At 36.7% G+C, this 25843-nt stretch overlaps 1 protein-coding gene across 16 annotated transcripts in view; it reads right to left on the bottom strand.

Moving 5' to 3' along the window:
• Window positions 1–25843, bottom strand: part of LOC105225451 (retrovirus-related Pol polyprotein from transposon 297) — a 332389-nt gene that overhangs the window by 65502 nt on the left and 241044 nt on the right. For 4 of the 16 annotated variants that reach the window (XM_049450368.1, XM_049450363.1, XM_049450341.1 and 1 more), the window contains one exon: window positions 12650–13396. In XM_049450368.1, coding sequence (XP_049306325.1) covers window positions 12650–13240 — 591 coding nt within the window. In that variant the 5' untranslated portion in view covers window positions 13241–13396. Of the gene's footprint in view, window positions 1–12649; window positions 13431–13639; window positions 13660–14997; window positions 16203–17584; window positions 17955–18649; window positions 18839–25843 lie in introns of those variants that run through there. The other 12 variants (XM_049450386.1, XM_049450336.1, XM_049450347.1 and 9 more) reach the window with 11 other exon arrangements.

Consider the following 25843-nt stretch of genomic DNA (forward strand, 5'->3'; position numbering starts at 1 on the left):
AATTGATTTATTTTTAACGTTTTCATGTTTGAGTTGCTTAAAAAATTTAAAGAAAACGCAATCGATTAATCTATTCAATATATTCAAAATGGCAAACCAGAGCTTGTTTTAGTTTTGTGACCCTCTAGCTATCAGTTATCAGGGGCACCAGTCGGTAAGTTTATTGTGCATATCTCCTAAACCACAAAAACTACAACAACCAAATTCGCCTAGTGCGGATATAAGGACTCCTACCGAGAGTGTGAAAATGTCTATATATATATAATTGACGTTACAAACAAAATTTGTTCTACGATTTTTCTTAAAAATCATTCTTTTAGATTTTACAGGGTGTTTTATTGGTTGGTCCTTTGAGGAAACACTAGGTGCTCATTAAGGAAATACATTTTAAGTATATGTTTATGATTTTCAATGTTACTTCCGGCTTTAAAACAGGTTCCACTTCTCAGTTTGTTTGAGCTATTACGGAATAATGATAAATTAATCATTACCATAACAAGCATATGATATATTAATAGGATGGTCCATTTGCGGGACGTGATGCGGATATGGCTTCGTCCTAGTGATGAATCCATAAAATTCACATTCCAGGAGACTATGGAAATATCAATCTCTTAAAACGAAGCTATATACTCGTCTACATCACTCCGATTTTGTATTTTCACTGGCAGTTTACAGCCATGAATTTTGTTTCGTCGAACTGTTTTCAATGCGTAAATTCCTTGAGTGCGCAAATAAGCCTATAATGGGAGACTGGTGTAGTAGTTGTCAAAAAAAAAAAAACAATAACTGACGAAATGCGGCTCAAACGAACTACAACATTAGATGACGTCATTAAGTTCGGTTCATTTTCAAGTGGATCGTCATCGTTCCCCGAGTAAATTTTAAAATTGTAGCAAAAGCCTAAATCATCGCTTTTCATTCATTTCCGAGAGTGACAGCTTGATTAAATACTGCACTCGATTTGCATCTTCACCGATTCAGGACAACTCTGAATCGGTACTAGAAATAAAAAATAAATCTATTGACAATTTTTGGACACGCCTCCAAGCTGCATAGGACGCAATAGTAGAAATTGATGATTCAGATCTGCCTGAAAATTTCAAATCTTCGGCTTACGCCAAATACGAAAATTGCTTAGACCGCTATGAAGACACAAAAGTAATGATATCAAATCAAACTTATGAAGGCAATTGCCCCTACTCCCCACAATAGCGTAGAATTACCACAATTGCAAGTACAAGAGGCAAGTTCAGGCATTCATCTCAAAGTGCCAGCGTGTGATACGGAAATATTTCATGGAGGTTATGAACAATGGCCGTCCTTCCGGGACATGTTTACAGCCGTGTACATAAACCATCCAAAATTATCACAAGCGCAAAAATTGTATCATCTCCGATACAAAACTAAGGGTCAAGCACGCGTAATAGTCAAGCAGTTCGCATTGAATGACGATCATTTTAATTTAGCTTGGGAAGCTTTAAGACAACGATATGAAAATGAGAGAATATTAGTTGACAAGCAAGTAACGATATTTATGAACTTGCCTAAAATTCAAAGAGAAACCAGTGAAGAATTCATGAAACTAGAATCCACTGTTTCAAATTGTTTGTCGGTGCTATCGACACAAAATATTCCCACAAACAATTGGGATCCTATTCTGGTAAACATATGTACCGCCGGATTACCAGAAAATCATTACTTTTGTGGGAGCAATCGCTCTCATCAAGAAGAAAATGCCCAACGTGGCAGCAGATGAAAGATTTCTTAACTACCCAATACGAAATTGCGGAAAGGGTAGACAAAAAAGTAGTCAGAACTAAAAACGTTCAACAAGACCAAAATGGAAGCTTCAATAGACCCCAAGCCGGAAGCAACAATCATTTAAACAGAAGCTTTTTTAAAACACAGTCGTTCACATCTGAACAAAATAAATTCACGTCATGCGAACTATGTACTGGAGGGCATAAGCGAAAAGCTTGCGAGAAATTTAAAAAAATTGAATGTCAATGAAAGGAACAACTTTGTCAGGTCAAAAAGACTATGTACAAACCGTTTGTCCCACTCACACAATCTTAATAACGGGTGATTTTTTTGAGGTTAGGATTTTCATGCATTAGTATTTGACAGATCACGTGGGATTTCAGACATGGTGTCAAAGAGAAAGATGCTCAGTATGCTTTGACATTTCATCATGAATAGACTTACTAACGAGCAACGCTTGCAAATCATTGAATTTTATTACCAAAATCAGTGTTCGGTTCGAAATGTGTTTCGCGCTTTACGTCCGATTTATGATGAGGCTCATTTCTGGTTGAATGGCTACGTAAATAAGCAAAATTGCCGCATTTGGGGTGAAGAGCAACCAGAAGCCGTTCAAGAACTGCCCATGCATCCCGAAAAATGCACTGTTTGGTGTGGTTTGTACGCTGGTGGAATCATTGGACCGTATTTTTTCAAAGATGCTGTTGGACGCAACGTTACGGTGAATGGCGATCGCTATCGTTCGATGCTAACAAACTTTTTGTTGCCAAAAATGGAAGAACTGAACTTGGTTGACATGTGGTTTCAACAAGATGGCGCTACATGCCACACAGCTCGCGATTCTATGGCCATTTTGAGGGAAAACTTCGGACAACAATTCATCTCAAGAAATGGACCCGTAAGTTGGCCACCAAGATCATGCGATTTAACGCCTTTAGACTATTTTTTGTGGGGCTACGTCAAGTCTAAAGTCTACAGAAATAAGCCAGCAACTATTCCAGCTTTGGAAGACAACATTTCCGAAGAAATTCGGGCTATTCCGGCCGAAATGCTCGAAAAAGTTGCCCAAAATTGGACTTTCCGAATGGACCACCTAAGACGCAGCCGCGGTCAACATTTAAATGAAATTATCTTCAAAAAGTAAATGTCATGAACCAATCTAACGTTTCAAATAAAGAACCGATGAGATTTTGCAAATTTTATGCGTTTTTTTTTTTAAAAAAGTTATCAAGCTCTTAAAAAATCACCCTTTACTTGTGAAAGCAAATTTAATTGCGTATATTGCCACAAAAGGCATCATTCTATGTTACATCTCAATAACTTTCCCAACAAATCTCAAAGTAGCGCTTTCTCAAAAAAAGCCACCGGTTTAATTGCAACAGCAACTCCCGAAAAAAAACTACAGGAATTTGCCAAGAGACACCATGCTGCTCAAAGGCATTAAAAACTCAAACGCTACACAGCAAAAATCATAGTGGAGTACTACTATCCACAGCAGTTGTCTCCATCGAACATCGAGGAGAACTGTTCAAAGAGCCCTAATAGGCCAAGGATCACAACGATCATTCATAGCGTCTAGGACACAAAATAGGCTAAAACTGCCAACAAAATAAGCCAAATATGAAATTACGGGAATGGGCGGACGAGTAGTACAAAACTCTAACAAAATATGCCCCATTATCCTAATTTCCCCCCCAAGCGGATAAGCGCATTCAAACAAATGCTATTGCCTTGCCGCAACTAACAAACATGCTTTCAAGTTATCAAATAAATAGCAAGCATTGGGATAAGATTTCACATCTAACTCCCAACTGCAACACCCCCGCTCAAATAGACCTTCTACTCGTATTAGGCAGGGATCTTATATCGCAAATTATACTAGAAGGTGTTGAAAAAATTTTGAAAACACTACTGGCGCAAAATACCATTTTCGGATGGGTCCTAAGTGGACTAGTTGCGGAACCAGTCACAGCAATGACAACTCAAGTTGAGGAAATCTCAAACGAGTACCTCAATTCACAATTGAGAAAGTTTTGGGAGTTAGAAGAACTCCCCCCCATTTCAATTACAACACCAGAAGATCAGTATTGTGAAGACTTTTACAAAGCCACAAATACTCGATCAGATAATGGTCGGTATGTCGTACGACTACCACTAAAGCAACAATTTCCAGACACACTCGCCTTAGGTCACTCTCGCACTTCTGCAATACAGCAGTTTCTAAGTATGGAAAAAAACCTACTTAGAAAAGGTGAGCTTAAACAAGATTATGATGGTGTCTTAGTAGAATACCTCCATTTAGATCACATTTAGGAAGTAAGCCCATGTGAAAAAATCATAAAAGGCAAATATTACTCATTCTACTTGCCACATCATGCAGTAGTAAAGCCTGACAAAAAAACAACAAAAGTCAGAATTGTCTTCAATGCCTCAAGAACCACTAGCTCGGGGAATTCCCTAAATGATATTCTATTTACGGGACCTACACTCCAACCAGATTTAATGCTCCTCATATTAAATTGGGGTATAATCAAATACGTGTTCAATGGGGATGTCGAAAAGATGTATCGACAAATACTGGTACATAAAGATGATCAATATTTTCAGCGGATTATTTTCCGAAAATCTGCCAATAGTCCACTACGCGACTTTAAATTGAAAACAGTTACCTTTGGCGTAAACTGTGCCCCATATCTAGCCATTCGTACACTACACGAACTGGCAGAAGACACAAAGCCAGAATTCCCACTGGCAACACAAGTCTTAAAAACGCAAACGTACATATGTAGACGATATCCTGCCTGGAAGCCACAGTCATCCACAAGCATACGAGACCTTATCACAGGTAATAAATGACTTCAACACCGCAGGGTTTCCATTAAAAAAGATAACAGCTAATCACCAAAATATTTTAAAAAATATTCCAAAGACAATTTGTTGGATACTAATTTCCTTATATTCGATAAGGAAAGTACAACAAAAACACTAGGCATCCAATGGAATGCGATATCTGACAAGTTTTCACACACTACAGCGTCAATATCCGCATTATCCGCCATAACATAGTTACAAATTTTATCCTCGGTGACAAAACTTTTCGACCCCGCAGGATGGCTTTCGCCAATTATGATACAAGCGAGAGTTCTAATACAAGAATTATGGCTAGATGGAACCCACTGGGACGAACAAGTGAAACCTCTTCGCTTAGAAAAATGGTTCCAATTCGCTAATAATTTGAAAGACATCTCGCAGATACAAATTTCACGGTGGGTAAACTATTCCCCCGAATACAAAGTGGAACTACACGGTTTCTGCGACGCCTCTGAAAATGCATATTGTGCCACTATATATTTGCGTACACAAAGCGATATTGCAACCACCAGCCACCTATTGGCGGCAAAAGCAAAAGTTGCGCCTCTAAAAACGCTAAGTCTACCACGACTTGAACTCTGTGGCGCTCTACTACTATCAAAGCTAGCTTCAATGGTGCAGACCCACCTAAATATGGCGAAATACAGGTTATATTTATGGTCCGATTCCGAGATAGTTCTAGCCTGGTTAGAAAAACCACCACATGCGTGGAAAACGTATATTTCTAACCGAACGTCTGAAATACTTGACCTAGTAGGATCAGCCACTTGGCGACACGTAGCCAGTGCTGACAATCCTGCTGATCTAGGTACAAGAGGAAGCAAACCGCTGCGTCTAGCCACCTCCACCCTCTGGTGGAATGGCCCCCATAGTTAACAGAATCTCCCGATTCTTGGCCACAATCGCCCATGCGCAACATACTTGCCCCAGAAAGTCGAAAAATCGACACTTATCATGGAACACTGGATGGCACTGACATCCTTGAACGATTTTCATCGTTTCCCCGAGCCCTCCGGGTAGTTGCCTAGTATGATATATGCTTTTATAGCGGCTTAAACTTAAAGTTAAACGAGCAACTTATCTCCATTGCGATGCATTGACGCACCAAGACTTACAAAAAGCCAAGGTCGGTCTCATCGTATCAACCCAAACGCGCTACTTCAGCCGCGATATAGCATTACTAAGAGAATCGAAGCCTATTGATAAAAAGAGCTCACTCTTAGTTCTAAACCCATTTCTAGACACGAAGGGTATACTTCGTGCTAATGGTCGAATTGCAAATTCAAGCCTCACGTATAATGAACGCCACCCTATAATCATACCAGAGAGGTGTCCGTTTGCCACGTTATTTATTAGATATATCCACATACTAATGCTCCACGCCGAACATCGTCTCATACAACATATAGTGCGCCAAGAGCTGTACATACCCCAACTGAAGCCCCAAATAAAGAAGTGCATTTTTATGTGTAAAATCGGCACTATGCATAAGCAGAAAATGCGATCGCAGATCATGGCAGCACTTCCACCTGAACGCTGCAATTTTGCTCTGCCTTTCACCACTATTGGTGTAGATTTTGCTGGGCCTTTTATGATAAAGACATCCATGCTAAGGTCTCCTACCCTCATGAAAGGCTATGTAGCTGTTTTTGTCTGTTTCACGACAAAAGGAGTACCTTGAGCTATGTACGAATCTGACGACGGAGGCTTTTCTTGTGGCTTTTGCTCCTTTCGTCGGAGAGACGAGGCTTTCCATCAAAAATCAGGAGCGATAATGGTAAAACATTTATCGGAGCTCAAAGAGCTACCGAAAAACAGTTTGTGGACTTCACAAAACAAGTCTCACCAGACATTGTCCAAAAATACGCTCCCCAAGGTATCAATTGGCAGTTTATCCCCCCAAGCGTCACTCACATGGGCGGCTGTAAAAAGCTTCAAATCTCATTTTAAAAAGATAGCTGGCAACCACAAATTTAATTATGAAGAATTTACGACACTCTTAACTAGAATTGAAGCCGTTCTTAACTCACGGCCTCTCGCAGCACTCTTGCAAGATCCCTCAGATTTTACTGCCCTCACGCCAGGGCATTTTCTTAAAGAAGCGCCCATCCTGGCTACACCAGAGCCAGGCGTGGAGTCGCTCTCCTTATTAAACCGTTGGTAAAGAATTAATATTCTCCATCATGACTTCAGTCGCCGATGGAAAGATGATTATGTAAAGGACCTCCACAGAAGGTACCGATGGAAAATTACAGAAAATGCGCCTAAGCTTGGAGATTGTGTTTTAATCAATGACGATTGTCTTTCCAATAGGCTACTAGGCTAAATACTCGCCTAGGGGGGCCAGGATGTATAAATGAGCATCCTCCCCCGGACATCCACACATACACCACATCAACTCAACCTCACAACACTGACACGCACGTGTGCGAACCGTTGAAACGAGCAAGATCAGCGTTCTTTTTTCCCGAGTTTTCGTCACTTTCATCCAGTTTCGAAATTATAAAAATTTAATTACTACATTTTTTTACATTTTATAAAGTGAAATACATTGTACACAAACAAGAAAACCGCATTACACGTATACACGCGTATACTCAATTCCAATTCTATTTTTTTCCGTTCTAAAACAAAACTTTATGGTGGTAGAGAAGGTGAATGCGTGCAAAAATATAAAAAAAAAATTTGAATTGCACAGCAAAAAAGGTGAGTTAGTGAGAAATACATATGTATATTCAAGCCCTTCGAATATGTGGGCCCCAATTCCTCTTGAAAACTGTTTATCGAATTGATCAACCTTTGATATATATAAATTATAGATAATCGGAGAGAATCCTTTTTTTTGATAATAGTATGGATTGAACCGGATTAATAATTCCAAATATGTGAGTTAACTTAATAAAATTGAAAGAGCGAGGTTTTTAATAACGGTGTGTCTTTTTGCCTAAAATAGACTATATTTAACTAATATCAGAATTTTGAAACATCTAGTTGACTTTACTCGTATATTGGTGGTGGTATGTCGCAATAACATTCAGAGGCTCCCATATACGAGGGCTGCCATATATATTTCTGGCCTAACAATGAAAATAGGAATATTTATCAACGAAAATGGTTTTATTGTTTTTAAAAATATTCTCCATCAAGATTTATACACTTTTGCATGCGCTCAAACCAATTTTCGAAGCACTTTTTCCACTCCGATTGAGACACCTCCAAAACACGATTTTTGAATGCTTCAACAGCATCTTCTGGCGACGAAAATCGTTGACCAAGCATTATTTTCTTGATGTGGGGGAATAAAAAAGTCATTGGATGCCAAGACAGGGCTGTACGGCGGATGACACATCAATTCAACGTTTTGGCCGGTCAAAAAGGCGCTGGTTTGAGCCGATGTGTGAGAGCTCGCATTGTCATGGTGCATAATGATTCGCCTTCTCTTGTTCGTTTTTCGTTTCTCCGAAGACTTCAGGCAAACAAATGGTGGTGTACCACTCAGAATTGACCGTCCTACGTTGCTCAAGCGGAACAGTCGCCACATGACCAGTTTTGCCGAAGAAACAGGCGACCATTTGCTTCGAAGTGCTTCTTCCACGAACTACTTTCGTTGGATTTGGCTCGTCTTGGAAGACCCACACGGTCGATTGTTGTTTTGTTTCGGGCTCATACGCATAGATCCATGATTCGTCACCTGTGACGATCTTATAAACGTCTTTTGAAGCACCGCGATCGTATTTTTTCAGCATTTCTTTACACCAATTGTCAAATTGTGCGGGATCCAACGAGAAAAAACCTTTTTTACGGCCAGGTGTTCATGCAATATCGAATGTATGCTGGTGAGAGAAATGCATAGGCATGTCTCTATCTGAAGGTATGATACATGACGGTCTTGCATTATCAGTTCACGTACGGCATCGATGTTTTCTGGCACAACGGCTGTTTTTGGACGACCTTCACGGAATTCGTCTTTGAGCGAGCGTCGGCCACGATTGAATTCGTTACACCAGTTTTTCACAGTGCTATAGGATGGTGCTTCATAGCCATACAAAGATTTTAGTTCATCGATGCACTCTTGTCGTGATAATCCACGTCGAAAGTTGTGAAAAATGATCGCACGAAAATGTTCACGAGTTGATTCCATTTTTTGGCCGAGATGAATTTTTTAATTCCCTTTAAATAAAACAATTCACGATTAAATGACAGAACGTTCTGAGTGATGTTACGCTAAAAAATGTCAAACTTTTCAATGGAAATGTCAGATTGCACCTGGCAACACTTAGTGTTGCCTAAGCCAGAAATATATATAGCAGCCTTATACAATATTTTCTTTCGGCAAAATTAATTGAACATGTTATATTGAACATACAATATTTTAATACCGAAAATATGTAAAATTGATCAACATATAATGATTGTCATTCTGATAAAATAGGGTTATATGTATACATATATACATATAAATGATCAGGGTGACGAGAAAAGTTAAAATCCGGTTGACTGTCTCTTCGTCCGTGCAAGCTGAATTTTGAGTAAAAATTGAGATATCTCGATGAAACTTGGTATAAAGCTTTCTTAGTACAAAAAAAAAAACAAAATTTGAGTTCGTAGATGCGAGTAATCGGACCACTGCCACGCCCACAAATCGCCATTAACTGAAAACACATTAAGTACCATAACTAAGTACTAAATTAAGATATAAACCTGTAACTTGGTACAGAGGATTCCAGTAGCAAGGGCCACCTGTGGGCAAAATTTTTTTTTACAAAGTGGGCTCGGCTCCGCCTTCTAACAAGTTTAATGTACATATCTCCTAATCCACTCAAGCTACAACAACCAAATGAATGAAATCGGAGGATAACCCTCCACTCCCCATATAACGGTATTGTTAAAAACTAGTAAAAGCGCGATAAATCAATAACTATATATGCCAGAGACATTAAATTTTATCATCGAGTTGGTATGGGGGAGCCTTATATAGCTGTTGTGAAAATTAGACTATGGGCGAGGGACCGCCCACTTTTTGGTGAAATCCCATATCTCGAGACCCGACCAACCGATTTCGACAAAATTTGGTATGTGGCATTCTTTTCAGATTCCTATGTCACACTGTGAAAAAGAGCGAAATCGAACAATAACCTACTTTCCAAATAGCACAATTTTGAATTCCATTTCATTCGTTCAGTTTCAAGTAGCATTTAAAACTTGATTCGGATAATGCCCTTAGTGTATACCACCTTATGACCTTTTAACTAATATCAGGATTTTCGAACATCCGGCTGAATTTACTATATATGATTAGTTTTTTAGTAAATAACATGTTAGTAGCATGTCGAACTTCCATGCAATGGTTTTCGATTTTCTAACAAACCGTATGTGTCTGTCAGTATAAGAGTTATACACTATATGAATATATAAAATTGCTTGGATTTCAATCCTCAGGTTGGCGTTTTCAACCATGAAGTTTTTCCCTGGCTTTGGTTCTTAGTACGGTCAATTTAGACATAAAAATAGTGATCAAAGAAAGAAAATTGCAGTAGAGCTTGTAGAGACCTTAGGTTTACCATAAAAAATAAGGTGTCAAAAGTCCCGATCGATTCCATGTGTGCTAAAGAAGTTATTCGGGGCCAAAAGTCAACAGTTTTTTTTTGGAGTTTTCTCAAAGAAGTTTCCTGGAGCAAAGTTCTAGATCCTAAAATTCTCTATAAAAATATTGCCATTGATTTTTTTTTAAGAACCACCATTTCCCAGATATCGCGCTTGTAAGAATCTCCTTCTACATAATGTGCACACATTTCCACACCACCTGTGAGGTAGTGTACTCGGCGCATTTTTTTTTTTTACGTGGTTTCCGCGGTAGGCCTATTCTACGAACCTTTTTGATATTATTTTCAGGAAAAATACTTATTTAATATTAAAACTATTGATATTGTTTATTGAGTTTAACTGTCGTCCTAATTTCTTTTTGTTTCTTTAATCATATTCTTCATATTCAACTTCAACAATCATGATTTATTCTTCGTCTTCTTCTTCTTCTTGTTGCTAAATATTCAAAAATTGTTGAAATGAAGATGAGTCAATTGTCTCTTCATCAAAATCACATGAATCTTCCTCTTGTGTATTTAGTTGAATATTCAAGCAAGACAGACCTTGGCAATTGGTATGTACAAGCTGGAGAACACTGTAACCCTACTTTTCTGCAGCCACATTTGGCACTACAACCTTTCTTGCAATTGCAAAAAATAGGATTGAGAAGTTTTTCTGGAGCAGGGGGCAGTAATGTTTGAATCGCTTCCAAAGTATTATTTAACATTTTCCAACCCCAGTCTTTAGGGTTCAGTTGATTGCCTTCCCATGTCTGAACTTGATAAGCAAATGTTGAATAGCAGATGTTGATGTTGGAGGAAAACAGGCTAGTTGTACTTGTTTTTTGTTTCGTGTATTTTTCACAAATGTTAAATATCGGTATTTTTCTATGCAAGTTATTTTTTTGGAGCTCCGTAAACTGCAAGAAGAAACCGGATTCCATCAGTAATTAGTATTTGAGGCGAAGAATTCATTTCTATGCAAATTTTTGCACAATCAATCAAATCTTTTTTTTTTCAAACAATTTTAATACTGAATTTTTGCCCCTTCTGATCATTGCAGACCAGATTTAAAGCTTATGGCCGAACAGCAGTTATTATGCTATGACTAATATTTGTGCAGACTAAATGTAAATGATCCAAATTTTGGCGCTTGTTTTTAAGAATGACTTGTTCCAAAAAAAAAGATAATGATTCGGGAATGTCGTTATTTATATCTTCAAACATTCTACCCGGTGGTGGGTACATATGTAGTATTATCAAACACACAGCTTTGGATATCTTCTCGAATAATTTCTGCGGCAGCTTTCAAAGCTTTTAACCGTTTTTCCTTGTCATTTAAGTTTTTGTTATCAGACCAGGCTTGACTTAAAATGTCTTGATAATTGTCTACAAAACAAATAAATGTTAACTTTCCAGGCATCTCTGTAATAATAATCCAACTTCCATACTTTAGTTTCAATCGTATTTTGATAATCCTGTTTTCTAAAGCTACATGTTGACATACATTCTCACTTTGAGGACGGCTAATTTTACCGCCATTATTAGGTCTCAGGAAGGATTTGTCAAGAGAGGTTTTTGTTCAAGAGTTTTTTACAAATAAAGCCAAATTTTGACATTTTTTTGAAATATTGATCAGCACAAACTATAACGCTTGTAATAAATACGTACATTCACTTGAACTGCAAGTTTAACACTAAAAGAAGCAGGTACGTGAACAACGCCACACGCACAAAGGGATAGCCAGATGTTATTCAAGGCCATCTACGGAGAGGGGATTCTGTTAGGGATTAGTGGTCTTTTGAGAGTATATTTTCTTAATATATACATAAAAGGGACACAAATAGACGTTTTTCTTTCTTCACTACCGGAATATGTACATATATACGTGGCATATGTGTGCACATTATGTAGAAGGTGATTCTTACAAGCGCGATATCTGGGAAATGGTGGGTCTTAGAAAAAAATCATTCGGACCATTTTTATAGAGAATTTTAAGATCTACAACTTTGCTCTGGTACTTTTCGATAAAACTAACCGTTTTTGAGAAAAATCCAAAAAACCTAATATGTTGACCTTTGATCCCGAATAACTTCTTTAGCACACATGGGATCGATGGGGACTTTTGACACCTTATTTTTTATGGTAAACCTAAGGTCTCTACGAAAATTCAGCTTTACCGGAATTTTATTTATTTCAATTGTCCAAATCGGACTATCTTCTATGTTGCAAGAGTATAATATGTTCGGTTGCACCCAAACTTAGACCTTCCTTACTTGTTACTTGTTCAATTTAAAGTTTTACAACAACTGAAAGTACTTTTCCGCCTTCAATCCCTTAAATTTGGAAACTTTGCTCTTTTATTCTTGGTTATACATACATACATATGTAAATACAAATTTCTTATAAAGATTATGTATGACTGAACTTACCGGTATTTTAAACATAGTGTCAACGTCGAAATAATCACTTTTATGGTCCATTGTAACGGCATAAGGTGCGGCGCTCAGGTTTCGAACAGTTCGTGTTGCAATTAAAAACATCAAAGACACTAGCGTTACGGCGGCAATAATTATTAAGGAGTCCGCACTGGTGAGCCAATCGCATAAGATCCACGAACCGCGCCACATATTCACACATACGATGCCAAATAAAGCTGTATAGATTCGCGAAATTACGTAATAGGTAAGGCGGCGCTTATCAGGATTGATGTATCTTCGAAAACAAGATTGCGTGATTGTAAAGATGAAGTGACCCGATAGACCAATCAAAAAGGACATGAGCGCAGATAGCGGCATGCTTCGTGGAAACAATAAAACACCCATCAGCTCCCAAGTTCCTCGCCAATAAGCGATTACGCAAGGTGCCACTATGACGCATGATAGCACTGCGTCTAGTATTTCCAAAAATAATTCGTGCAAGCTTTTGATATTTTTCTTCGGACTTAAATTAGCGGTATTATTGCTTTGCTGTGTTTTTTGTTTAGCAATGGACGGTGTACTTGTTTCACTACTTAACATCATTTGTCATAAATAAGACTAGAAGCAAACGAGAACTCTACTGTTTAGTGTTAAATTTTATAGTACTAGTTGGCTGCACTTGGCGTCAAATTCCAAATTCCGAAAAGAAGAAACGGCTGGCGCGCTGTTGTTAACTCGGGTATAACCACGTAGCGGTGTCTACGCCAGTAAAGAAGAAGAAGAAGTTGGTATCCTATTTTATTATATCGGCATATTTAATTTAAAAATTTGTATTCGCATTTGTAAACAAACATGTATAATATATGTGAGATGCTCCGTAAGGAAACAGGAAAAAAAGGAAAGTATCTAATCAAACACAAAATTTTGTAACGCATTTAAATTAAATATTTTTAAACTCTCGCAACATATTGCTACGGCATGTAATAGTTTTGTTTACTTAACGATTGTTTTAACAAATGCAGCTATCGGGATAGATATAGGGTAATATCCTACATATACATATATAAATGATTAGGATGGCGAGACAAGTTGAATTCTGAATTACTGTCTGACCGTCGGTGAAAATTATAGCTTGAGTAAAAATTAAGATAGTTGTTAAAACTTTGTACAAACTTTACATATCTATGTTCATTTACCATTCCCACAAAACGCCGTTAATCTAAAGCTATGAAGATTGATAACTGAACTCTATAATGATATTCAAAACTGTTATTTGATGCAGCCAATCGCATTAGTGAAGAAAATCTTCTGTTTTGAAAGTTATTATAGGCGGCGTGGTCCCACCTTTAATATATATAAAATGATCAAATTTGCTGAGGACAAATGATTTTTGCGGGTGTATAACGTAATGCCGACAATCAAAATCTCGAAATTTATAATTCCGACAATTAAAATGCCAATAAATCAAAACACCGACAAATCAAAATACCGACAAATCAAAATACCGACAAATCAAAACACCGACAAATCAAAACACCGACAACTCATAATACCGACACCTGGGCGTGCTCAGTTCTTTTGCGTTGAACTTCTTTTTGCGTTGGCGGCCTTCGGCCGCGCTTCAAAAAAATTACCCTCGGTCGGACCAACACCTGGGTGTGCCCAGTTCTTTTGTCTTGAACTTCTTTTTACGTTGGCGGCCTTTGGCCGCGCTTCAAAAAAATTACCTTCGGTCGGACCAACACCTGGGTGTGTTCAGTTATTTTGCGTTGAGCTCCTTTTTGCGTTGGCGGCCTTTGGCCGCGCTTCAAAAAAATTACCCTCGGTCGGACCAACACCTGGGTGTGCCCAGTTCTTTTGTGTTGAACTTCTTTTTGCGTTGGCGGCCTTTGGCCGCGCTTCAAAAAAACTACCCTCGGTCAGACCAACACCTGGGTGTGCCCAGTTCTTTTATGTTGAACTTCTTTTTGCGTTGGCGACCTTCGGCCGCCCTTCAAAAAAATTACCCTCGGTCGGACCAACACCTGGGTGTGTTCAGTTATTTTGCGTTGAGCTCCTTTTTGCGTTGGCGGCCTTTGGCCGCGTTTGAAAAAAATAACCCTCAGCCGTACCAACACCTGGGTGTGCCCAGTTCTTTTGTGTTGAACTTGATGTTGTAAATATTTTTCAAACATATTTTTTACGGAGTTTTTATGATTTGTCGTTATTTTGATTTGTCGGTATTTTGATTTAGCTGCATATTTAAATTTTGTCGGTATTTTGATGTGTCGGCATTTTGAATTTCGATATTTTAAGTGTATCCCGATTTTTGCACCTTCTCTTACAGTGGGCAAATGTGTGAAATCGTATGATAATCTCACCTTCATAAGTATAACGATAATGCTGAAAACTACTAAAGGTCCGACGACTCACTCTAGTGACAAAAATTAACAATGCGCGCCACCACTATTACGTGGAATTCCATATTTAAAGGCTTACTCGATAAATTTCAACCAAATTCGTTATATTTTCCTGACACTCACATACATTATTACATACTGTGCGCAGATGAACGAGCACAACTACATATAAATTCCATCTAACTTTTCCACTTTCCAGAAAACAAACAAGCCGCTATGAATTTCCTTGTAAAACTTTGTTCAAATAGTGCTTTTAAAGTTTGCCGCCTGATAACTAAAGATTATCAGAATCAGATCATAACAATTCAAGCCCCCCGATACCGAATATGTGAACCTATTGCCCATTGCCAAAAATATTGGCCGATCTGAGAAATAGGTTATGGAAATTCAGATATACATAATATTTTCCTGATAACAGTAAGCTTCTGTCTAAATTGGGTAAAATCCTTTCAATACTTTCCTTAGGCTTTTTGTATCTAATATACTTTATATTGTACATAAATATCGATCAAAGTGAGTTGTTTTAATGAAATTCAGAGAGATTGAAACTTGTCCTAGCTCTCTTATAAAAATTATAAAACATCCTTTATACGCTATATATCGGTAAATATGAAAAAAAATCTAAGAAACATTTAGTGAATATACTCGTATAACACTTTATACAATATAATATAGCGAAATTAAAATGTGTGAAATCGGGCAATGAATCACTTCAGCCACCATATACTACCCATAATGATCAGCGGACTCGGTGCCAAAATGTTGGCCAGTGTAGGAATTGGCCTCTCAAAATTTGCATACTAACATATTTTTTCTGACTTTCACCTGTAAACATTAGTCTGAAAGTGTAATATTGTAATGAAATTAATTGCACACATTTTCTGAAGAATTATGTCATTTATTTAGTAGTTAAAACTAGTTTAAACTTTAATTTTTGCACATCTACTCATATTAAATTTATTCTTTTCGGTTGACTTTATATCACATAACTTTAGCCGACGTGAAGTAAAATATGAAAATAAAGCTAAGTGAGTCAATGATCTTCAATTTAAGTTAATCAGATACCCTTCACGATTTCGTCGAATAATGAAGGCTGAATTCTTTGGCAACATGTTTTTACAGAGTATTAAGTGTAGTTTTGTTCATCTAACGTTTGTACGTATCACCTAAAATTAAGCGACATAGACATAGGGTTATGTATATATAAATGATAAGGGTGACGAGAAATGTTGAAATCCAGTTGACTGTCTGTCTATCTGTCCGTCCGTGCAAGCTGTAACTTGAGTATAAATTGAGATATCTTGATGATGCCACAGCCATAAATCACCATTAACCGAAAACCTATAAACTGCCATAACTACAACATCCAAAATTTCTAAGCTGGAATATTATAAGAAAATGGATGAAATCACAAGATAACCCCACTCACTCCCCATATAATGGTACTGTTCAAAACTACTAAAAGCGCAATAAATACATAACTAATTACGGCAGCGACGATAAATTTTACCCCCAAAATTATATGAAAAGGTTTTATGGGAGCCGGTGTTAAAATAGAACAACGAGCGTGGCATCACTCACTTTGTGGTGAAATCCCATATCTCGGGACTCGACTGACTTTCCTTCACTTCCTTTCATTTTCCTATATCACGCTGTGAAAATTAGTTAAATCGGACAATAACCACGCCTATTTCCCACACATATTTTAACACAACTTTAAATTTCAATTGATTCTTTTATTTCACAGTACAGAAATCAAGAAGCTATTAAAATAATGGGATTAAACTTTACACGAATAATGTCTTTAGTGTGTGCCACTTTATGACAAAAAATTGTTCAAGTGCAACCAAAACTTTTCGAGACCCTAGGTACCGAATATATGGACCCCAGTACCCATAGTTGACTTTTGGTCTTATCGGTCAATGTGTGAGATATGCAATAAAAATTGTGTATCCAAAATGGATGGAATCGGGTCAATACTTCCCTGAGCCCCCCTATACCTTACGTATATAAAGACTTTCGAACTTCCTGGTAACTTTATGCTGGATATATCAGCCAATATTTAAGTTATCTCAATGAAATTTCAGAACGTATTTGACTCATAATAGTATATCATTGTACATACAATTGGGTGAAAACTTCATCTATTCCCTTTATGAATATTACCAGGATTTTTGAACATCCGGCTGATTTTGTATAATAACTACGTATGTATAATGATTTTGGTTTTCCTAACAATTCTTATGCCGAATATATACGTAGGTCAGTGTATAAGTTATATATGGTGTGGGTATAAATAAAATTGCTTAGATTCCGATCCTCTGGTTGACGTTTTACATCGCAAAATATTTCCCTGGCTTTGATTCCAGCAAGTTGCAAGAATATAAAATGTTCGGTTGTACCCGAACTTAGTTCTTACATGTTTACTGAAATTTTTCCAACATCTAAAGGTATTTTTCCGACTTTTGCACTTTTCAAGAGTATAAAATGTTCAGTTACACTCGAAATTATCCCTTCCTTACTTGTTTAATATAAAATTTTACAATACCTGAAAATATTTCCTCGCCTTCGATGTATGTATGTAAATTGCGAGAGTTTAAAATGTTCGGTCACCGCCAAAACTAGCCCACCCTTGCTTGTTTTTGTTAGATTTATTTAAAGGCTTATATCCTATCAAGCTTTACGCCAGCTCTTTTAACTAAAACATATCCTCTTATATTCTATTAACGGAAGTAACCTGTGTTGAAGTTCCCATCGGATTACTTTTTTAGTAGGGGAAGCAGCCAAAGGTCAACACGGAACTTTAACCCGCTAACTCTAACCTATTCCCAACTCAATTCTCTCTTACTGAACCACCAGATTAAGTATTACTTCATGGAAGAAAACAAGATATTTACGTCTTCTCAATGGTACGGACTGACTGATCTGTTGTATCTTAGTTTCGTAATAATATCATTACATTTAAAGAGAGACATATGTAAGTATGTCCTGCCAAAGTTTGGATCTTAATTTTCCTTTTATATGTATTTAAAACAAGAAAAAACGTTAACTTCGGTTGCACCGAAGCTAAATACCCTTCACAGGTACATTTCTGTTAATAACTATGTGTTCAGTTTGTATGGAAGCTATATGCTATAGTTAACCGATCTGAACAAATTCTTCGGAGATTACATTGTTGCTTTAGAAAATAATATGTTCCGAATTTCGTGAATATATCTTGTCAAATGTGCAAGTTTTCCATACAAGAACTAGATTCCGATCATTCAGTTTGTATGGCAGCTATATGCTATAGCTAACCGATCTGAACAATTTCTTCGGAGATTACATTGTTGCTCTAGAAAATAATATGTACCAAATTTCGTGAATATATCTTGTCAAATGTGAAAGTTTTCCAAGCATTTGATTCCGATCGTTCAGTTTGTATGGCAGCTATATGTTATAGTGGTCCGATATCGTCCGTTCCGACAAATGAGCAGCTTCTTGAAGAGAAAATGACGCTTGCAAAATTTCAAAACGATATCTTAAAAACTGAGGGACTAGTTCGTATATATACAGACAGACGGACAGACGGACAGACAGACGGACATGGCTAAATCGACTCAGCTCGACATACTGATCATTTATATATATACTTTATAGGGTCTCCGACGATTCCTTCTGGGTGTTACAAACTTCGTGACAAACTTAATATACCCTGTTCAGGGTATAAAAAACGAAGGCACTGAATAAATACGTGTTCAGAGTCTTCTATACACTTTCGGATCACTTGGTTGCTTTGCAGTGTTGTCGATCAAAATTTGAAGAATGAACTGAAATGTCTGTTAAATCTTATGATCATATTTAAAAGTTATCTTAACCAATTGTTTTATTATGTCGAAAGATTACAAGCCCCACGATCATTTCCCATACATTCGTATGTATATATGTATGTATTGGACATACACACAAAGCATGAATATACTATATGCGTCAGACTATTAGTTTATTGTTTTTCAACTCTACGCTTCACTCAGTTCAGATTAATTTTGCATGTATACGTTTGGGAATTGTTGATTTATAATGTTTAAATAAAAATTACTCTCATGCTTATATGATAAGAGTAGATACAGTTTTATAGGTATATGTACACACATAAATACATAAGTTCCACATACACATAAATATGGTTGAAGTTATGCGCCATCACTTCACTCTATGTGATAAAATAATTTCAACTGCATCTAGTTACTTACGAGTAGAATTAAAAATATGTGCATACAATAGATAAGGAAGAGCTAAGTTCAGGTGTAAGCAAACATTTCATTTTAACTCGGGATCAAATCCGATGAAATATCATACTTTCAGTTATTGGAAAACCTTTTTTTCTAGAGGTCATAGACTCAATGACTTTTACTTTCCGCTCAATTTTATTTACTTCCGGTCAGCGAAAATCATATTAAAATTATCTTCATAAGTCAATTTATAAGTGATACAAACTCAACCGAGGAGGCTAAATTTAATTTGTTGAGGTAATGTGGAAAAAGTTAACCAGAGGATTATAATAAATTATATTACGGATATGAGGGACCAAGTTCTACACCAACTCCTTACATATACAGCGCTAAATCTCATAATTACACACATATAAGAACAAACTTGTCCACTTAAACCATATACCACACATTTCTACCAACCTAAACGGGTTAAATCAGCTGGAAAGTCGGAATTCATTATAAAGAGTATATTAGGGCAAAAAACAGTGTGAGCTTATTGCATTAACCGTTGGCATTGCTCATGTTGGTTTGTCGTGTCGATGGTTTGTTAGAATATTATAGGAGTTGGGGTAATTCACATTTGTCTTTAAACTATAGAATACCCAATAATACATACATTCTGTTCATTTTGCTAAGAATACTTACATATATTGACCAATATATACGCTATAAAGCCAAGGTGTTGTCCAAATTTCAATAAAGGACCTCACATACCATAATACATAATGAGTAAAGGGAACCGAATGTTTAAAAACCCTGATATTAGTTAAATGAGGACCAGGCCAAGTCATCATTCGATTTCGTCTATATTAGGCGCAAAGTTACACCGTTATTAGCAAAACACGCTTTTTCACTTTTCCTAAAACAACTTACTTATTGGCCGATTTATTAAGGCTAAGGGTAGTAGCTAGGTATTAACCCGTTTCAACCCATTTTTGACACACAGACATACTATTATCAGGAAAGGATTCTTTCTAGTTTTCAATTATCTACTGGGGTCCACATCTTCGATATCTGCCAATTTGAACTATTGTGGTCCGATTTTTACAATAGTTAGACTTAAAATGGCACACCATAAGGACACAATGTTTGCCCGATATATTCATTACTGCTTGATTGGTGTAATAAAAAGTGAAGGAATCTGATAGAATATAAAGTTGTGTTATATGGGAAGTAGGCGTGGTTGTAGTCCGATTTCCCCATTTAGTCCGATTTCCGCTGTGACATCGAGATATCTTTGCCATCTGAATTCAGTTGAGATTGATATATGCAATAAACCTTATACTAAATTAGAACTTTTTATCTTATTACTGAGTTTAGTTATGGCAATCCGAGTATTGACGTTTTGTGGGCGTGACGACTACAATCTATGTGTACAAAATATAGCAGAACAAACGGACGGATAGACAGACAACCAGATTTCAACTACATAACCCTACATCTGTCTCGATTAAATTTATATAAACACAACTATTGTAGCCGGTAGCAATATGATGTAATAGTACGGATATAATAATATAAAACCTACTGGTAAACACACTTCTAACTCAAAAATTAGACATTATGAAAATATCGCTTCGTTCCTTTTTTGATTCTCTTTTGATGGAAATGAAGTCATAGATGGGATAGAAATCAAACAAAACAAGAGGAAACAATGAAACGCTCTTAATAACATAAAATTTATTAGTTTTTATTTTAATTACACATAAATACAGCTATCAATAATATGTACATATACATATACCACATTACATCATTTTATCACTATTTTATTTAGATCGTAATCAAGTTGCTTGTTAATCCTTTATGTACATATTGTTTTCACAAACAAAAAGATCAGCATTTACCAATTTTTATAGGCGATGCACGAATACCGTACTTTACCGTAAAGTCATCCAAAAATTTCAAAACTAAGACTAAAGCGTCCTTGTATTGTGGAGGTGCTGATATAGAGCATGATCTAGTCATTATCTCGGTTAACGCAGAAATATTAAAAATTACAGTATTACATAGTACAAGATTGCTACACCATTGTGATGAGGATGTAGCCTTGTTAACGTCTAAAGACCACAAAGACGACTGAAACGCCTCAAGCCCAGCGATTTTTCACATAAGAGTATTTTGTAAATCTAAGGTCTTTTAATGCCACGGCTTCTTTATGTGCTTTCTGGCTCATGGTACATTCATATCACATAATCAATGAGGCGACTTCTAATAGTTTACCAAGAGGTTCATTTTTGCAAATAGAACATATGGATTGCTGTTAAAGATTTTCGGATAACGGGAGTTTAAAAGTTGAATGAGCAGTTTTTCGAAGCAACTGCAAGAAACGTCAGTGTCACCTGACGCATCCAAAAAATGTTGATTTGTGTAATTTCTGTAGTACGATAATATAATGGATTGAAACAATTAGCTCTAACCATCAACCTAAATGCATAGAATTGCATGCGTGTCTCTGTTTTCTTACGCGCTGTACCTTGCTTAGGAATGGTAAAATGATAACCGTCTTCTTACAAACATTAAGGGACACTGTAGAGGATCATATGATCGGTGTAACTCAGAGACCCTTTTAAGTTGGTCGTCTGTACCATGCAGCACCATACCTCTTTGGTTTTTTTCTTCGTCAATCAAGAGATCGGCTATCTCGTTTACAGCTGGACCATTATATCTACCCGGATGTGCTGTTTGTCGTAGGCGGTCGGTGTGAATAATTAACTTTAAATTATCCTCTCTTATTTCTTTTGCGCCAAATGACGACATTTGAAAAAGGTTATTGTACCTACGTATGTTTTTTAAAAAATGTACGGAATGTGTGATTATTTGGCAATAAATTTTTGATTGCCTGTAACGACACCATCATGTTGACTTTTCCAGACTCCTTAGTACGGGTTTGTATATTTCTAAGATTTTGCTCTTCAAGCCGCTGTGCACAATCCGTAATCGACTCTCCAGCGCGTACTTGGGAGGTTTTGAAGTTTGGTCAGCATGCAGTTGCAATTCCTCGATAATTGATTCTCGCACACGTGCTTGCGAGGTTCTAAAATTTTGTTCAGTAAGCCGCTGCAGTCGTTCGGTACTCGACTTCCGCGCGAGAAATGGTATTGAAAAACAACTTGTCAAACTTGTGTTCAAATTTATATAATAATAAATTTGAAAGTACTTGGCATGAGTTTAAACATGCTTTTGTTGGGTTTATGCAGACCAGTCAATGTGTATATTGAGTTTTGTAGGTGACGTTGACGTCGGCAGTTATTTGATTTGCAACGACGGCCAGTGGCGTAGCTACAACTTCGGGCGCCCGGGGCCAAGGCCGCCCCCCTTTATCTACCTACCTACAAGTTTCAAGAGGTGGTTCGAACAAAAGTGAATTTTTACAAAATATCTTCGATATTAAGTATATACAAATTCTCACAATACGGAATTGAGGAAATTGATAGTAAATTTACGAGACATCTTATTAAACTTAGACTGTCCAATCTTGCGGTTCTCTCAATAGAATGTGAAATCGCTTCAACTATAAATTACAATGACATGATATGTGATTTTGCAGCGATCAAAGCTGGAAAAGTGCATCTTTAAGTTCTATCACTATTTTTAAGAAAGATATAAGCAAAAAGATATATGATAAATTCAAAGACTGAAGAATATTCGAGTAAAAATTAATACTTTTCATTGTTATTCAGATTATTACATTGTGAGTGTACAACTCTTTAAATTTATTGAAGTATTTTTCTGAATATTAAAAAACAGCGAAGATCGTTTTGCCGCCCCCTTCGCCCCGCCCCCTTAGCCCCGCCCCCTTAGCTACGCCACTGACGACGGCGAAGTAACTTCTCCCTTTGATTTAGAACTCTCCTGATTTTAATACAATTATTGATACATTGGTGATGAAAATTAAAGTTAATGCGAAGCCATATACATATGTAAGTATATAATACGTTTTTTACATAGCTTATTTCATCTATTAATGCCGTATTTTTTAATTTACTTAATAAAATGTATTCAAATATTAGTTTTTCATCTAGCGATACTTTGTTTGAATATAACTTCTTTATTATAAAAAGTTCGATTGACTACATTGACAGAGCAATTATTGAAATTTATTAAATAGTTGGCAGTTATTATACCCTGAATAGGGTATATTAAGTTTGTCACGAAGTTTATAACACCCAGAAGGAAGTGTCGGAGACCCTTTAAAGTGTATACATATATAAATGATCAGTATGTTGAACAGAGTCGATTTAGCCGTGTCCGTCTGTCTGTCTGTCCGTCCGTCCGTCTGTCTGTCGAACTAGTCCATCAGTTTTTAAGATATCGTTTTGAAATTTTGTAAACCTCATTTTCTCTTCAAAAAGCTGCTCATTTGTCGGAACTGCCGATATCGGACCACTATAGCATACAAACTGAACGATCGGAATCAAGTTCTTGTATGGAAAACTTTCACATTTGACAATGTATCTTCACGAAATTTTTTATAGATTAGTTTCTAAGACAACAATGTAATCTCCGAAGAAATTGCTCAGATCCGTTAACTATAGTATGTAGCTGCCATACAAACTGAATGATCGGAATCAAATGCTTGCTTGGGAAACTCCATCATTTGACGATATATTTTCACGGAATTTGGTATGCGTTATTGATCATAGAAATATTGTAATATCGGAAGAAATTGTAACGATCGGAATCAAGGCCTTGTATGGAAAACTTCCGCATTTGAAGTGGTATCTTGACGACATGTTATTTGGATTACTGCTTAAGGTAATAACATAATCTCCGAAAAAATTGTTCAGATTGTTATAATAATTAAAAAAAGGTGTGTATTACTTGATTTTTTGTGAGTATAATACCAAACTTTATATCTATTATTTCTGATGCAATATTAAAAATTTGTATACAATTGTTAACTGAGTGAGAGTTAAGTATTGAAGTATGTATATAAGCATTGAAGAAAACAACCACGAGGAGATTTCACTTACGGGAGATGCGTTTGAACAGTTGGTTTTGAAAGACAAGAAATGCAATAGGTACTGATGGTTGTAATGTTATGTTGGGAGATCACGGAGCCGTGAAGGTAATACAACAATAAGCTACAAACGCTAAGATGAGACCATGTTTTTCACATAAATTGAACAGCAGCATTTCGGAATCCGTTCAAATGGCTTTGATTGGAAAGATATCTGAAATATTCAGAGAAATTAAAACCTTTTTCCAAGTTTTAAGACCCAAACATAACACTCTTTTAGCTCAATTCTTACGCAAAAAAAATGTTCAGCTTTGTGAGACAAAGTGGGTACAAAGACATGATGCCGTTCTTCAATTCACAGTCACTCTTCCAGAAATCTTTCAAGTACAGACAAAAATAAGCGAATGGAATGAATAAAAGAACGACTGCAGTAAAAGCGTTGAATCTAGTCACAGTACTGTGCAACTTCGAATTTATTATTGGTATTTTTTTGTCTCAGTGATGTTTTGTCACTTACAAAGCTACTTAGTGTGATCCTGCAGAACGAATCAAACGACCCTGAGAAAGCATCAAACGTCATAACCATTGTATAAACCTACAAGTAACAAAAGCTATCATTTTCACCCATAGATACGCAGGCGAAAGCTTATAGTAGAATGACAGAAATTACATTAAGAATGCAATAGAATGAGGGAACACTTAGGGCAAAAGCCCAGGCAGTTCGTTAGGGTTTCCTAAATATTCTACTACTAAAACGGCCAAACGCCTTAGAAAAGGCACGAGTGTGGTGCCGTCTTATGCTATCCAAATTATCATTTTAAGTACGTTTTTGTTAAATTTTCAAATGTATTTCGATTATTAAAATTCATAAAGATTAAATATACCTTGTTTTATTTATTGTATCAAAATATTGATATATCTTTTCTATTTTATTAAAAATATTTGAAGAATATATATATTTTTGTTTAAATTATTACAAATAGTTTTGTTTAGTATTGTATAAATTATATGGGTGAAAATAGGCCTCCGGGGGAACCTAATACCCCAAAAATATCGATAGCGCGCCTATCCTCTCAGCCTCTTTATTACTTTTAAGTCCTTTTATTTAAATCTCTGTGCCGAAAAATCAACTATTTCGATCAGGTGATCTCGGCTGTTGACGACCATATGAGTCTTTTGTTACTTGTATATTTCTACACCCCAATCGATGACGATGGAGCAGACGGTCCATTGCACGACCATGAAGAAGTTTGAATAGCAATTGCCCGCCTGAAAAACAACAAAGCGGCAGGGGCCGATGGATTGCCGGCCGAGCTATTCAAACACGGCAGCGAAGAGCTGATAAGGTGCATGCATCATCTTCTTTGCAAAATATGGTCGGACGAAAGTATGCCCAACGATTGGAATTTAAGTGTGCTATGCCCAATCCATAAAAAAGTAGACCTCACAATCTGCGCCAACTACCGTGGGATTAGCCTCCTTAACATCGCATATAAGGTTCTGTCGAGAGTATTGTGTGAAAGATTAAAGCCCACCGTCAACAAACTGATTGGACCTTATCAGTGTGGCTTTAGACCTGGTAAATCAACAA

The sequence above is a fragment of the Bactrocera dorsalis genome, chromosome 1, assembly GCF_023373825.1.
Source record: "Bactrocera dorsalis isolate Fly_Bdor chromosome 1, ASM2337382v1, whole genome shotgun sequence".
NCBI classification, from domain to species: Eukaryota; Metazoa; Arthropoda; class Insecta; order Diptera; family Tephritidae; genus Bactrocera; species Bactrocera dorsalis.